We start from the raw sequence: 13,070 nt of genomic DNA, 5'->3' as shown, positions 1-13,070 counted from the left end.
CCAGTTAGGCCTCACTTGTGTGTCTTTGTGCTCATATCGTGGCTTTGACCCCCGTGAGCTTTGGCCAGCATGCTTCTGCCCAAGCTGGTGTGGTGGGCATGCAAAGCCTCCTCTTCGCACTTGCGGTTGGAGACTCCCAATTGATTTGAAGAAACCCTCTAATACCCACTCACTGCCGCTCCCTGACTCTAGGAAAATGAAAGAAAACCCACCTCTAACCCTTGTAGCATTTTCCATCTGTGGGCGCCTTCCGCTTTCCCTCCTTGAGGTGGGCTTCCGTTACTGACAGCGCCACTTCTGCCTCTGCCTGCTTGCACCTCTCCCAAGCGTATTATCTTTATGAAAGTTAGCCTTGTTTACAGTATTTTTTTTCTTCTTTTTCAATAAAAATGGCTGCTAGAAACCATTTCTTTCTGACTCAGCCCTGTCTGGGGATCCCCCGCCTCCCAGTGAACCTTCCTGGGGAGCATCCAAGAGGCAAAACCACCACACAACCCAGAGCAGCAACCAGCCCAGACTGACTCCAACTTTCCAGTACCACATGCTTTTTCTGTATATCCCTTTTGATATTTTAAAATATTAATATGAAGTGTATAAAGTACATATATTGCTGTAAACATTCAAAACGTATCGATATTAAAGAAGAAAATTATTCAATGACATTTGTTAAAGCACAGCAAGAAATATTCTATTCAGGACCCTCATAGTAGACATAGTTTAGGAACACAGTAGTGTAAAAAAGTTTATTTAGTTAGCCTATGGATAAGGAGCTAGCTAGGGAAATGGCCAGATGAAAAGGTTTTAAAACCTTTTTTTTTTTTTTTTTTTTGGCGTACTGGGAATCAATCTCAGGGCCTCGCACTTACTGCCAGGTGCTGTGCCACTACATATGAACTTATAGAAGGGGATTTATTAGATCAGGCAGATAGTCCACAGTGCCAGTCTGCATGCTGTAGGGCAGAAGTGAAATGGCACAGTGGGTTGGCAGAGGAAAGCAGCGGGGGTGAAAGATCTAGGTAGGTGGAGAAGCCCTTCCAGGCCATGGTCACGTTGACCCTTCTTTTTTCAGCAGCCCCTGCCTCCTAACAGCTCACCACTTAGGTGCCCCTATGGTGCAGTTGTAGGTAGCTGGATAAGAGCAGTGGGGGGAGGAGGCTCCTGTGGGGCAGAAGGAAATTTTCCATGCTGGAGACAAACTTCCCTCTTTATATATACTAGAGGAAGGCAGAGAGTACTGTAAAGGCAGGAAGGGTGGGAATATTAAGAAGACCTGATCAGAGAAACTTTCTTCGTTTAAACATATGTAAGCAGCGGGTAAGAATGCCCCAAAGGCAGGAAGCCTGGCAAAATGCAGAGAAGGAGCCTGAGAAGCAGTCACTTGGGCACTCCTCTGAGCAACCCGGCGCCTCTTTGGGTTGTCTTTCCTATTTTGCAATAAACCCTCTTTTCTCTAAACTAAGATTTTATCCCTTATACAAGCTGGTCAGGCTGTAAGAAAACTCTGTTGGCTAAGAACTGGAAAATTCAAGTTATCCAAAATCCTGGCCTGTGAATACATAAGGCTCTTGGGGGACACCTGGATATAAACCATAACAATGCCCAACAAATTAACGGTGATTATTTAATTAGGATTTGCCAAATTGTGATTGCTATAGTTAATATGAGATACAGTGTGCTATGATACCTGGTAACTGGGAGCTCTCATCCTGGTGGTAGCACTGGCAGAGCGGGAGGGGGTAGGGAAAGCTCTTCAGAGCAGTCACAGGAGCAGTAACGCTTGAGTGGGCCTTGTAGGATGACCAGGCTGGGTGGGATGGAGGGTTAGATATGGGGTAAGAAAGAGAAACAAGGGGCTAGGGAGTTAACTCAGTAGAATAAGCGTTTGCCTGGCAAGCTCAAAGGCCTGAGTTCAACTTCTGGTTCTGTGGGAAAAAAAAGAAAAGAAAAGAAAAGAAAAAGAAAAACATGTATGAAAAGCCCCTAAAAGGGGGGGGGGAAGCTGGGGGTATTGGCAAAGTTGAGAGGGGATTAGTGTAGCTGAAGTCAGAGAACCAGAGAGAAGTGTGTGAGGTCTGGGATTGTGCACGGGGTCAGATCTGATGTGCCGACGCTGTACAAAGCAGATCAACTATCAGATTGAGTAACATCTTTTGAGTTAATGGGAATTCATAGAAGACTTAACTAAACAACATGATATTCTTTCTAGCTGTGGAGGAGTACTTTTGGGCAGGGAGTAAACAAGATTAAATGTGGAAAGATAACTTGGAAGCTGATACTGGAGGTCAGGTTCGTGTAGCAAGATGATGGTAAGAGATGGAGGGCGGCCTTGTTTACTTTTCTCTCATTGTGGAGACAACACACCCAACACCCACAAGTTAAAGAAGGAAAGGTTTACTTAGCTCACAGTTTGTAGAAGTTTCAGCCCATAACGGGCTGGCTCCTAGGCAGGATGGCTTGGCAGACAGGCAACACATAGGAGAAATCGTTCATGTGCAGAAGATAGCAAAAGCAAACAAGGGGTGACCACAGCTCTTTCTGTCCTTTATGTCTCATCCAGGCTACTCAGGGAGGTAGAACTCGTACCCTTAATCCTAGTGCCTTTGGTCCTAGCCTTGCACCATGAACCAGTTGCACATGCTGTATGTCTAGCCATCTCTGTAAAAGTCCCACCTATGAGTGCTTGAGGCTTTGGGGGAACATCTAAACACAAGTTGTACAAAGACATTAGTTTTTTATTTATTTAGCACTATTTGACAATGTTATGCTATAGATCTACAATGTCCTCCAAGGCCAAACATGATAGTTCACACCTGTAATCCCAGCACTCTGATGGTTGAGGCAGGAGGATCACAAAGGATTTGAGGCCAGCCTGGCATACACAGCAAGATCCTGTCTTTAAAAAACAGCACAACAACAACAACAACAACAAAAATAATAGAATGTCCCTCCCAAAATTTATGTGTTCAAAGGCAGGGCTTTGGAAGGTGTTTGGATTGTGAGTTTCCAGTACCAGTAGGCTATGAGGGTACCAGTAGATCAGGAGGATACTATATAGTTAACTCACTGGGGAATCAGTGGCTGATGTGCTATTAGGTGGTGGGGCTAGATGGCAGCAATGAGTAGCTGAGGCATGGCCCACAAGGGTATGTTCTGTTCCCAAGTTTGACTCAACTCTGTTTACTGGCTGCCACAGGTTGACTCTTCCACCATGCCATGTCTGCCTCAGTGCTGGTCAACTGGTGACTGAACACACAGGAGCCGTGAGCCCATCTGTGGATGTTTGGTATTTATCAGAGTGATTGCAAAGTGACCAATATCGATGAGGAACAGAAGACAATTGCTAGGAAATGATTTGCTGCACATTTGGAATAGAGAGAGGTTATTTTGCCCAAATAAAAGAAACGGCAGAGTACTTAGTAAAATCAGCTCAGTGGACAGTGTGTGTAGAGCCTTGTATGGTGACGTATTTCTGTGACCCTAGCACTGAGGGAGGCTGAGGAAGGAAGAACACAAACCAGACTCCTGTCTGAGCAGTTTAGCACAATCTTGCCTCAAAATTAAACACACACACACACATCCACCACACACACACACACACACACACACACACACACACACACAGACACAGTGTTGTGGATGCAGCTCAGTGGTACAGCACCCTTGGATTTGATCCCAGTGCTGGTGGCGGAGTATGCAAAGGAGCTGTCCAGCCCAGATCTGCCTGAATATCAGGTGTTGAAACTGGGTGGTTTTGGCAAAGCTATATGTACACAGAAGTTTGATAACTGGAGCCCCATTTTTATAATTGGAGAATAAATTATAAATTGAAGTGAAGAATGGTAACTACACACTTTGGTAAATATGTAATTATCTCCAAACCTATCTATATGATTTTTGTAGTCAGTATTGGCCAGAGAAACAGATTTAATGCAGGACACAGAAATTTGCACGATGAGCTCACAACGATTTGCCGACAGAGCCAGATGTAGAAGAGAGCAAGATCTGCCCCGTGCTAGAGAGCTAGAGAGCAGCTGAGTGCCTGGAGCCCAGGGCATGTCCCATACCCGTTCACGAGGCTGAGGAACACGCAATGGAAGACCGAGAGTTCCAGGAAGCCCAAGGGCAGCTGCTGGAGGACCTAGAATCTGTGCTAGTCGGCTGCCAGGCTGGCGAGGGAAGCCAACCATCTGTGCCTGAGGGACAGGAGATGACGTCCAAGGTGAGTGATGACCAGAGCTCCTTGGAAGAGAACAGAAACCATCCCCGGAGAAGGCAAGGACCAGAGCTCAGTTGATGCCCCTCAGAGGAAAACCAGTAGCAACAAAGCTCTTCCAAGGAAAATCAGCTGAAACCCTTCCTTCTCATTCTCCATAGATAGCCTTCCTATGACAAACCTCAGCTGGATCCCCCACACCCAGGCCACACTGACTCAATTCAGCTGGGCATTTTCCACTCATATCGCTAATTAGTCAGTTATCCACCACAATTATGCAACCACAAGTACAAACACGGAAACAACACCCAGGATTTGGAGGCAGATTTACTTATATCCATGGGAACTGACTGGGATCCTTCTCAGAATATCAGGCCTTGATCTCTGGTGCTCTAAGGCTTTAATATGATGCACAAGCAAGAGGGACAAAGGAGAGACAGAACAGCCTGGCATGTCTTCTGATTAGCCAGCAGGGCAAGGTCATTGGTTACAAGGCTAGATTAATGATCATCATTTCATGAAGCTTGGGACAGTGGTACAATCCGGAATCCTGCATGTTCAGTTATCCTCTCTTGTTTACAGGTGTCAAGAAAGTAATTACAAAGCCATGCAGCAGTGCCAGAGCTAGGCAGCTTCAGAAGAACAAAGAGTTGTAAAAAGAACAATTTCTCTTGTACGGTTGTTCCCTTTCCATTGTACTTCACATATTTTCATATTAGAGTTTTAAAACCTTTTGCTAAGTTGGCTAGGCAGTTATGAGTACTGCAGAATGATAATATCCTGGTGAAAATGGAGATAATTTAGAGGTATACCTTAAAAGAGACAGAAAGAAATCCAGTGTTGTGATGGGGACAATTTCACTGTTGATAATATTTCACCCTACAGTTAGGATTCAGATGTGACATGGACTTTGTGGTCTTAACTCCTGTAGAATGGAAGAGATATTGGCAGAGTTTTTAGGTATGTATGTACACACAACATTTCATATATATATATATATATATATATATATATATATATATTTAGGGAACGGTCTACAGGGTGTTCAGGGTCTCACTACTAGACTGGACTACTAGATTGGACTAGGGATCCGCCTATTTACAGCCTCCCAAGAGCTGGGATTGCAAGCATATGCCATCATAGTTAGTCTCAATTGCTGTCTCAGTGCACCCTGGGGAAGAGGCTGGCACAGCAGACCTGGGGATTGAACCCCCAGCCCCTGCACTTGCTTGCAGGTGCTATAATCCGCTGAGCTATTTGGCTGGCCCTGACTTTGATATTTGTATAGGTCTTTCTCTATGTTGATGTTAAAATGTTAAAAATGTCATCCAGTTTTGTAATATATTTTTTCTCATAAATTGCTCTTTAGTATTTAACAAAGAAATTCCTTGGGCAGTATCCTTAAGGTCTTCCTGAGTGTACTAAGTTAGAGATCATACATGCTATGGGACATTCTCTAATCCAACAGAGGTAATAAAAATAGAGGCTAGCTGACCATGTAGATGGAGCAAGCCCCGGGTCCTCTGTGCTGTCACACAGGGAGTGGGCATGGCAGCTAACAGTTGTTAGTCACCCCTTTCATCCAAGGAAAACCCAAGGTGCACTGACCTGTCCAAGCAGGAGGCATTCAGGGCCATGGATTGGTACCACAAAAACATTGGGTGCCATTTGTAGCAGCCCCATGTATTCCAGGCCTTGAAAACTAATTAGTAGCAAATAAATCCTTCACTGGAAAGGTGACAATATGCTGAGACTGCTTAAAGGGAACCCAGCCCAAATATTTGGAAGCACTGGACCAGGCATATAAGGAATGATTGTGTTGTTCCCAGCAAAGAGAAATCATCTAACTAATGTGGATACACTGCGCATGAGCTAGGTAGTCACCATCCCTTACTTGGCAGTGACTATTATTTATTTACTAAAAAAGGACTGTAAGTTTTTTTAATGTAATTTTAAATTTTATTTTATTTATTTATTTTTAAATTTTTATTGAGAAATAAATATGAATGAGACCGTTTCAAAGCTGATTAATAGGACAGTTTCGATAATCAATACATTGTACATTGTTATCTTCTTAGTGGTTACCCATAGTACAAGAAGCAGACAGGATGTCCTGTCCAAACACTATAGTACACCTCCTTCTTCTCACTGAATTAAGCAAAAGTAGCTGTATATCTATCCTAACTATTTTGTATATATAAATACAAAATGATCTTTCCTTTCTATCCCCCCTTTTTTTTTCTATCCCCTTTTTTGTTTAGTCTTGTCAGAGGTGAATATTCTATGGGCATCTAAATACTATAGGTGTTTGAATTCAGCTAAACAATCCAACTTTGTCTAGGAGTCTATAATATTAGTGGGTTATCATCAGAAGTTATTGACTTGAGCCTTTTACAGCTCATCGTATTAATATGGCTTTACTTTATATACCTCGTTTTTATACTTTTCTGCTGGATGGTTAAGACCAAGGTAAAGCAAGACCTATGTAACAAGAAATGTAACTTTTGTATCTGATAAGGTCAGTTAAGTATCCTCAGGATTTATCATTTAGCTTTGTACCGTACTTTGCAGATCCTTTGTCAGTGTCAACCATGAGGATGAGTTACGGCCATTGCTTGACCAGTTTGCTCTCTGTGAAAGCCTGAGAGAATGTTTTTTCTCTCCATGTGACTCTCCCCAGGCACACTATACATCATCAATCACATTCCTCTGTGGCTCCATAATCTTCTTGATCAGAAAATTTGGAGCACAACTGAGTTACATGTTGTTACAGTACAGGTTCTCCTATGTCCCGAGTCTTCACTGACCTTGAAAAGCTAGGGCCAAAATGGTGGCTGACCTTGCAGCCCTTCCTTTTCTCCAATTTTGAATTGCTAACTTAGGTTGTTAACTCTCCAGAAGAGAAGCTTATTATTAACCTGCAATATATGTAGTTTGGTTTACGCTATCTGTCTGAATATCAAACATCTTTAGCATATCATGGAACAGGTATTTGGACTGTAAGTTTTGAAAGAAGAGGGTTAACATATCTCCAAATAATGGTATCAGTTTCATCTTTGGAAAAAAATTTTCCCACATTTTCTTTTTTCTTTTTTGGTACTGATGATCAAAGTCATGACCTTGCACTTGCCAGGCAGGAGCTTATGCCACTGAGCTCTCTTCCCAGACTCCCCACAAACCCTTTGGATCCTAAGTTCAATTAATGAACTTCTGGGATATATCCAAATGAATGGTTCTTTATAACATCATTAACTGCTCTTGTTCCTCACTTACATAACATAATTCAGGGAAGCCTACTCTTTCGACAACAGGGCTTTTTGTAACATTAAGGTCCTAGATTCCCCTTATAGCCTCAATGGACCTGTGTGTCATACATAACACCAAGACAGTCTCCTTTCTCAGGTAATATTAGGGACAGCAGATTAGATAATCACATTTTCACCTCATTATACTTTGCTTTGCTTTTCAATTTTGCATTTAATGCTCAAAGTGCTTTGCAATAATCTTAAAATTATATTTTTAATGGGCTATCAATGATGGTCTTTATTGTTGGGATATATATATATATATATATATATATATATATATATTCATTCTGTTATTGGATATTTTGCCTGAGAAAAAGACTGTTTCTTGCCTTAAAGACCTTTTCATGTTAGTCTTGCACATGAACTTCATGTGGCATTGGGGCTGAATTTTCCAACATAGTTAGATTTCTGAGACATCTCTTGGTTGCATATGGTTTGCCTAATTGAAGCTCCACAACTGGCATAATCCTTAAGGTGTAAGTTTGAACATTTTAAAAGAAATCCTCAAGTTTTAGTATTATCTGAGAATGAGCCCCTTTCAGATTATACTCTATAAAATTTTGTATCATATCAAAATAGAAATATCATTATTAATATAATCAACAAACATAATCTCCTGGTTCCTTTTAAACATTTAGGAACTACCATTCTGATTAGGGTAATTCAACTTATTTTCTTACGGTGAATTGAGAAAATGAAGATTGGAATGCCGTATGCCGTATGAGGAGCTAAGGCAAAGAGGCCTGTCACGAGCAAAGAAGGAAACAGTATTCCTGACACTTTTGGAGTTGCTGACCTTTGACCTTGACCTTACTCCATCTTCCCTTTACTGTTGAACAAGTCTTGATTTCTTCCTCATTTCTGGAAGTATCCTGGGATTTCCTTGGTGCAGAGTTAAGTTTCATCTCTGAATTATCTTTCTTAGTTACTTTTCTTCTCAAGGAAAACCTCTAGTTTGTTTCACTCCTGAGCCACAATACCTGACACCCTCAACTTAATGGAGGAGAGGCTTATTTAGGGTTACAGTTTATAAAGGTTCATTCCCTAGTCAGGTGGCTCCAAGGTAGAGTGGAGTGGCAGAGGGACATTGCAGGGTGGAGCAGCTCATGGCATGGTGGTAGGAAGAAGGAGGAGGAGGAGGTGGAAGAGAAGGAAGAAAGAGATATTGATTTCAAGGGAGGTGTCTCAATTTTTTTTCTCTCATAGCTGGGGCAAAATACCTGATGCCCAGAGTTACAGAAGGAAAGTGTCTCAGTTACTCTTCTCTCATTGCTGGGACAAATACCCAACCCTCAAAATGAAGGAAGAAAAGGCTTATTTAGCTCATACTCAGCTGGCTCCAAGAGCAGAGTAGCACATGGCAGAGAGCAACCTTTCATGACAGCAGCAAAGAACAGAGAGCAATGGGAGGAGCAGCAGCAACAATGGCAACAGAGCGCAAGCTTTTTTCCCTTATTGCATTCAGGCTATCTGCCCCAGGTTGGGCACAATACTCACACCCATAATGCCAGCAGCACTCACCTCATAATCCCAGTGGATCATGAATTAATCACAAACTCTAGAAGTCTACCCCAAGGCTGCATGAGGCTTTGGGGGACAACTAGACACAAACCATAACAGAAAGGTTTATTTAGCTCATAGTGAAGTTTTCAGTCATATTCAGCGGGATCCAAGGCAGAGGGCAACCGTTCATGGCAGAGGAAAACAGCGAAGAGCAAAGAGGTAGAGCTGCAGCTGCAACAGCCACTTAGGTTCTTTCCCTTTATTTGTATGCAGATTATCTGCCCCCTGGTGGGTGTAGCAATCATACATCATACCCATAATCCCTGCATTGGATCAAGAATAATCATAAACTCTAGAAGCTGTGCCATGACTGCATGAGGCTTTGCGGGGGACAACTAGACACTAACCATAGCAGGAAGAGGAAGGGAGATAGACTCTCCCAGGAAACACCCCCAGTAAGCCACCTCCTCTGACTGGATTTCACCTCTTAGCATCATGTTTAACTTTAAACTCATTAGTCAACTAATCCATTCATGAGTATCACACACCTGTGGTCCACTCACCTCCCCAAGTCCCCTGCTATGAACATACCAGGTTTTGGGGGCATTTTTATTTTTATTTATTTATTCAGACTTCAACCCAGGACTTTACATTTGGCAGGCAAACACTCTGTCTCTGAGCTACACATCCAGCTGTTTTTATTACTATTATAATTAGTGTTTGAGATGGAGTTTCATTAAGTTGTCCAGGTTGGTCTTAACTGGCCGTTCTCCTGCCTTAGCCTCCTAGGTAGCTGGGATTACTGTGTAGGTAGGTCTGTGTCATCATGCTTGGCTCTAGGTCATTTATATATGACAGATTCCTACAGGGGACTTTAACCATCATCATTTCCGTTCATATCTTTATCTTGCTACAGTAATAAACCAAAAGGTTTTGGTGGAGCCTGTCTTATCAAACTTCTCTACAATGTTGTGTCATGGTTAATTTCTGTGTCTGAATTAAATACTTTTTTTTTTCTTTTTGGTGGATCAAACTCAGGGCCTTGCACTTGCCAGGAAGGTGGTGATGCCACTGAGTTATCTTCCCAGCCCTCATTAACCTCATTTTTATGTGTTGTGTGTTTTATTTTGCATGCTGAGTCTTTGGAGACATTATTGCCTGTTTTAGAGCTCCTTTTACCTCCTTATTTCTAATGGTATAAATAAAGGGATTCAGAAGGGGTGTGAGGATAGTATTCAGCACAGATACCACTTTGTTCATCTTAAAGGAGGCGTGTGCAGTGGGTCTCAGGTACATGAACAAAACAGCTCCATAGAGCAGGGAGACAACCGTGAGGTGAGAGGCACAGGTAGAGAAAGCCTTTTGGCGGCCGGTGGCTGAAGGGATGTGCAGGATAGTGGACACGATGCAGATATAAGAAATGATGGTACACAGGAGCGACCCTGGGATCACGATGATGGTTGCCAGGAGACCCAAGAGTTCCAGTGTGCTGGTGTCCGCACAGGCTGCTTTCAAGATGGGCCCCACATCACAGTAGAAATGATCAATCACATTGTTGCCACAGAAGGGCAACTGGATGAGCAGCACTGTCTGACCAAAGACAATGAAGAAGCCCACCACCCAAGAGCTGCAGGCCAGCTGCAGGCACAGGTTGCTGGTCATGATGCTGGGGTAGCGCAGGGGCTTGCAGATGGCCAGGTAGCGGTCAAACGACATGACAGTGAGGATCAAGAACTCAGTGGTACCCAGGAAGAAGTGGAAGAAGGCCTGCAGCAAGCAGCAGGGAGTGCAAATGACCGTCTTTGCCACCACAAAGGTTTCCAGTAGTTTGGGGATGACGGTGGTGGTGTACCAGATCTCCAGGAAGGCCAGATTGCAAAGGAAGAAGTACATTGGAATTTGTAGTCTTGGCTCAACCCAGACAATGACGATAATGAGGCCATTGCCTACAAGGGTTAATACGTAGATGAGAAAGATCACTGTGAAGAGAGGGGCTTGGAATCCTTGGCCGCCAGGAAAACCTAGGAGGATGAACGCTGCAATTGCTGTGCCATTTCTCATGTCCCTTGCTGCCCTGGAGGGACAGTAAGGAAGAAGCACCTTAGAATCTTAGGGCTTTTGTTTTTATTTAATTTTTATTTTTATTTATATTTTAGGGAAGGGTCTACAGGATGTTCAGGGTCCCACTACTAGATTAGACTCGTAGTGATCTGCCTGTATACAGCTTCCCAAGAGCTGGGATTACAGGTGTGTGCCACCTCGCCCAGTCTCAATCACGGTCTCAATGCTCCCAGGGGTGGGGCTGGCACAGCAGGCCCAGGGATTGAACCTGTGACCCCTGAGCCCGCTTGCAGGTGCTTTAAGCCACTGAACTATTTGTTTTTAAATGAAGAGATTTTATTTTTTAATCTTTCTTTACTTTCTACTGTTCTGGTTAAATTTTATGTTTAGTTTTCTGGCTTACATTTTAGATGTATTTCTTGTAGGTTGCACATAGTTGGGTTTGAAAAATTGTTTGATATATACTGACTTTTATTTACTTATTAATTACTGGGAATGGAGAGCTTTATCTAAGTGAGGCAAGCATACTACTACTGAGATACATGTACATCTTGGTCCTTAGAATCAAAAGTACAGATGGGTATGGAAGCAACATAATTAAATTAAATTAAATTAAATTAAATTAAATTAAATTAAATTAAATTAAATTAAATTGGTTTCTGGCTACTTCAAGGCACTCCTCCCTGCACAGGTTGCTTTCAATATGGGATCAGTGCCACAGTGGAACTGCATACATTACACCTTCTTTAGTGATGAATGGACTGGTTCTTTTGTCAGCTAAACCAACATCTAATAGACTTTGAAAGTAAAGGGCTTGACAAGAGAGAAAGCAGTTTTAGTCTTATACACTATAAGACTAATCATTTTACATGTGGTTTTCTGTCAAAAATTTACATGGCATGGGCCGGGGAGGTGGCTTAGGAGAAAAAGCACTTTCCTGGCAAGCACAAGGGCCTGAGTTCAATCCCCGGTTCCGCAAAAAAAAAGAAAGAAAAAAAAATTTACATGGCAATTTAAAATGGCTAGAGCATAAATGATGTCTCTATATAAATATTGTTGTGAGTTTTTAAGAAATTAATGTACACTCCCATATTTCATTAAAAATCATTGTTGACTATATTATAAATATATTTAGAGAGCTTCAAATTATGTATTAAATAACTAATAATCATTAAAATTATATTAGCAGTGAGACACAGTTGAGATAATAGAATAGATGTTTTTCTAAAGAATCTATTTCCATGTTCTAGTCCAGACGGTTTTCTTTCAAGGAGAGTAAAAAGTGAAAATAAAAAACCAAAACTACTTGGCAAGTATAAAAGTACTGAACTTAAATTCAAGATGTCAGTACCAAGCAGCTGAATTATAGCTTCATGTACAGAAGGACCTAATAAACATACATTGGACAGAGATCTGTGGCATCAAGCAAAGAAGCGAAAAGATAAGCAAATGCCAAGGACCAAAATCTCGAAACCATAGGAAGTACATTCTTACCAAAGCCTTCTTCTGTGACTAAGTATATTATTATACTAGTGAGGCATTCCTTGTTTGTATGAGCAAATACAGACTGAAAATTTATTTTGTTCTACTAAAATTCACTAGAAAACAGTAAAATCACATCCTTATTAAAGTTCCTTTTTTAAAAATCATTTTTCCCTTGCATCGAATAAAACCAATTACTGTAAAATAAATGTTACAGTTTTGAAAGTACATAGAAAACTTAGGGTGGAACAGGTAGCTTGTAGTTCATGGACGTGGTAATGATTCCCATATGTGAGAAAACCCCAATTATCTGAACGTTTAGGAAAGGAGAAAGCTTTCATTTCCTCCCACCTTTCTAGAACAAGTAAAGATTATTCCTCACCTGTAAAGTCACAGACTCTGAAATTTTTCCATGAAAGAATGCTGATGATGCTGATGAGTATGAGGAGAATAGGGGGGAAGAGAGAGAGAGAGAGAGAGAGAGAGAGAGAGAGAGAGAGAGA

The 13,070-nt window shown here is 41.9% G+C and overlaps 1 protein-coding gene and 1 long non-coding RNA gene across 2 annotated transcripts in view; one reads left to right on the top strand and one right to left on the bottom strand.

Annotated features, from left to right (window-relative positions):
* Positions 1-13,070, top strand: part of LOC111818128 — a 39,281-nt gene that overhangs the window by 3,147 nt on the left and 23,064 nt on the right. The gene's annotated exons all lie outside the window — the stretch shown is intronic.
* Positions 10,147-11,085, bottom strand: LOC101572168 (olfactory receptor 6X1). The gene has a single exon (XM_004636387.1). The coding sequence runs from the start codon at positions 11,083-11,085 to the stop codon at positions 10,147-10,149; it is 939 nt and encodes a 312-aa protein (XP_004636444.1).

Source organism: Octodon degus, unplaced genomic scaffold (assembly GCF_000260255.1).
Source record: "Octodon degus isolate 3935 unplaced genomic scaffold, OctDeg1.0 scaffold00080, whole genome shotgun sequence".
Taxonomy (NCBI): domain Eukaryota; kingdom Metazoa; phylum Chordata; class Mammalia; order Rodentia; family Octodontidae; genus Octodon; species Octodon degus.
Note: the sequence above shows the minus strand (reverse complement) of the source record. Positions and strands in the feature narration are given on the sequence as shown.